Source organism: Mus pahari, chromosome 7 (assembly GCF_900095145.1).
Source record: "Mus pahari chromosome 7, PAHARI_EIJ_v1.1, whole genome shotgun sequence".
Taxonomy (NCBI): Eukaryota; Metazoa; Chordata; class Mammalia; order Rodentia; family Muridae; genus Mus; species Mus pahari.
In genome coordinates this window covers 104,887,342-104,890,961 of record NC_034596.1, presented here as the reverse complement: position 1 = coordinate 104,890,961, position 3,620 = coordinate 104,887,342, and the positions used below count along the sequence as shown (strand labels likewise).

The 3,620-nt window shown below is 49.6% G+C and overlaps 1 protein-coding gene across 3 annotated transcripts in view; it reads right to left on the bottom strand.

Moving 5' to 3' along the window:
• Znf839 (zinc finger protein 839) overlaps positions 1–3,620 on the bottom strand; it is an 18,368-nt gene that overhangs the window by 9,957 nt on the left and 4,791 nt on the right. For all 3 annotated transcript variants that reach the window (XM_021202499.2, XM_021202500.2, XM_029540587.1), the window contains exon 2: positions 2,327–3,199. In XM_021202499.2, coding sequence (XP_021058158.1) covers positions 2,327–3,199 — 873 coding nt within the window. The remainder of the gene's footprint in view (positions 1–2,326; positions 3,200–3,620) is intronic.

The following is a 3,620-nucleotide window of genomic DNA, read 5'->3' as shown; positions in this document are numbered from 1 at the left end:
AAAAAAAAGAAAGGCAAAGCGTATGCACATGGGACACAGAAATACATGCAAGCAAAACACCCAACATAACATAAGATTATTTAACAAGAGAAAGGAAGGAAGCAATAGGTGGAGACACTGTAATGGGCTAAGTCAGGGACTTGGCTAGGGGACCAAGCACAGGAAGATGGGTTCCATTTAGAACTGAATGATTTTTAAGTTCCCTAAAAATCATTGGGCTTCCTTCCTAAAGCTCTCCTGTCCCCACGGTGCAGCTGTCCTCGCTCGAGGCTGCCGCACCTCAGGCAGCAGGCTCTGCTCCTTCTCCACTCTCAGCTCCCTCACAGGAGGTTGTGGGCGGGTGTCAGCCTCTCTGCCCTGGGCTTCTCCTGTAACTCTAGCAAGCTGTCCTCAAGCCTTGTTTGCATCAGTTCTTAAACTCTTTCCTAAGGGAACGAAGAATCTTAAGGGCAGACTTCAACTTCCCAGATATCAAATGATGGCTCTGCTGGGACTCCACAAGATTTCCACAAACCCTTTTTTATTACCTTTTAATTTTCTTTTTCTTGGGGGGGAGGGGGCGTTCAAGATGGGGTTTCTCTGTGTAGCCCTGGCTGTCCTGGAACTCACTTTGTAGACTAGACTGGCCTCGAACTCAGAAATCCACCTGCCTCCGCCTCCCGAGTGCTGGGATTAAAGGTGTGCGCTACCATGCCCAGACTTACCTTTTAATTTTCTAATTGGCAAAGAAAGTGAACCCATTCCCACATCCCTAGACAGTATCAATAGGACTTGTCTCAAAAAATAAAACCAAGCCAGGCCTAGTGGCGGATGCCTTTAATCCCAACACACCAAAGGCAGATTCAGACGGGAATACTGTGTGGGCTCCGGGCCAGCCTGGTCTACAGAGCATACATGGCCACCAGACCTGAGTTTGGTTTCCAAGACCCATATCAGGTGTCACATGAACACATACACACACCCATATAAACTATTTAAAAATAAATAAATAAATAAGGTTAGAGTTTTCCACGACCTTCTATGAAAAGTCATACATACAGTACATGCTTTGAATCAAAAGCCTTTGGCCTGAGACCTAGAAACACTGCACCCTGGGCCTGCTCAGTCACCCTCCAAGTCTTACTGTAGTACTTCAGGTAAGAATAATCACGAAGAGAATGTGCAGGGCCGGTGCAGTGCACACACCTGTAATTCTCACACTGGTGAGACAGGCAGGCACATTTCTGTGAGTTTGAAGGCAGCCTTGTCAACACAGTAAGTTCAAGGACAACCAGAGCTACGTAGAGAGACCCTGTCTCAAACAAACAAGCAAAATACAAAATAATATATATATATATATATATATATATATATATATATGGAAAAGAAAAAGGACAGGGCTAAGGAGCGGCCCAGTGGCAGAGCATGTGCCTAGAAGCGTAAGTCCTTGAGAGCCGTCCTTGTCACTAAGAGTGACTGGAGGAGGAGGAAAAAAGAGGAGGCAGACAAGGAATATGAGACTGATACTCTTGGCACAGGGAGCACCGACACAGAATAGACACAGAATACAATAAAAGGTCGTGTACTGCTGACACCAGTGCTAAAAGCAAGATAACATTTTTAGTCCTATCAGAGGGCGGACCCATGGCCCTACTTCCAGGCCTCAATATACACCTCCTGGGCCCAGGTATTATCTGTCCAGACCCCAAGGTACTAATTTTTAAACTAGTTACCAGCTGCACCCCACCTTAGAAGCCCCTACTCTCCTGAGGTAAAGAAGAGTCCACCGTAGGCAGCCGCTTCTTCCCACACTCCTCTGCCACAGGAGTACCAGTCAAGGGACTTAATAGTCACAGAGACAGCTCTAGACAGCCATGGCCATGTTCCACCAAATGTGCTTACCAAGGGAGGCCATGAGCAAAAGACACACACTCCTGCCCGTCCAGCATCAGCCTAACAACTGTGGGTTTGGGGGAGCCAGGCGGTGGTGGCACACGCCTTTAATCCCAGCACTCGGGAGGCAAAGGCAGGTGGATTTTTGAGTTAGAGGCCAGCCTGGTCTACAGAGTGAGTTCCAGGACAGCCAGGACTACACAGAGAAACCCTGTCTCAGAAAGAAAGAAAGAAAGAAAGAAAGAAAGAAAGAAAGAAAGAAAGAAAGAAAGAAAGAAAGAAAGAAAGAAAGAAAGAAAGAAAGAAAGAAAGAAAGAAAGAAAGAAAACTGTGGGTTTGGGGACCTCACTGTGATGATTCGTGTCCTGAGCCCCATCTGACACTGTAAGATGTAACTGAAGGAGGATGGGGAAGGGAGCAGAGATAAGGGTCCAGTCACCACACAGAGCATTACCTGTAGGGTATGCCAGGCTGACTCTGCCTCTTCCACACAGAGAGTAGCTGGTGTGGACGGTTGCAGGCTAGCCGGGCCTCTGGTCTTTGAGTCTGTGCAGCCCAGGGTCGGACCCCCATCATCTTTCTCTGAGAGCAGCACCCCAGGCTGCAGCCAGCCATGGCCTGGGTTGAGCTTACAGTGCCTCGACAGCCCCCCTTTCCCTATGTATGACTTTCCACACGTCTGACACTTAAAGGCCTTGGGTCTCAGGGCACAGACCTCGACGTCGAAGGAAGCAGGCTTCTCCCGAGGCTCTTCCTCCTCCTCCACACTCAGCTCTGAGTAGTCATCCGAGTCCGACAGACGCCCTTCTGCTAAGTCCTCCGTTTTGATGAACTTGTAGTCTCTGGCTTTATACCTGGGAGGCCGGGATACCCGTCCAGATCGAGTTCTTACCCTTAAAGATTTCTTCGACTTCTCAGCATGTGCTGTGTGCAAGCTGGAAATCAACAGGCCAGATGGCACAGCTGCAACTGCGCGTGGACCCGAGGCTGCCACCGGGCTCAGAGCGATACCACAGCCGTTTGCAGTCTCGTGGGCCTTGGCTCTCTTCAAAGGGACTGGATGGAGGTGTGGCAGCATCTTCTGTACAAACACCCGCGGGGCAGGAGGCTGAGGGGACCTTCTAAGGAAGTGCAGCTGTGACTCTGTCCTCCCCAGAGCCTGTACCCTGAGCAGCTGAGGGCTGGAGACACACACACCCTTGCTGGGGCTTCTCCCAAGTAGATGACTTTGTCCTACTGTTTTGGGTTGGATGGTGGCCAGGGGGTGCATTGTTCTTTCCTTAATTTTGGTGTCACCAGATACCTTGACACAAATAGCTTCAAGTTCCTTAAACACAAAAAGAAACCAGAAGCAGCATTAGACTTCACAACTCTGTGCTGTCCTCCCCGCCCACACAGCGTGCGCGGCATAAAGTCAGTACTGAGAACCGAACTCGGATCCTCTGAGAGAGCAGTGTATGTTCCTAACCACTGATCCACCCTGTGAACCTGTGTGTGCGCGCGTGTGTTGAGTGAGGGGGGGAAGGGGGAAGGGGAGGGAAAGAGAATGTAAGCTATGTGTGTGTAGGTGCTTGAAAATGCCAGAGATCAGGTCCCTGTAACTGGAATGGCTCCAGGTGGTTTTCGAGCTGCTAACGTGGGCACTCAGACCGGAACTGGGTCCTCTGGAGGAGCAGACAGCATTCTTTGTTTGGTTGGTTGGTTTGGTTTGGTTTGGTTTGGTTTTCGAGACAGGGTTTCTCTGTGTA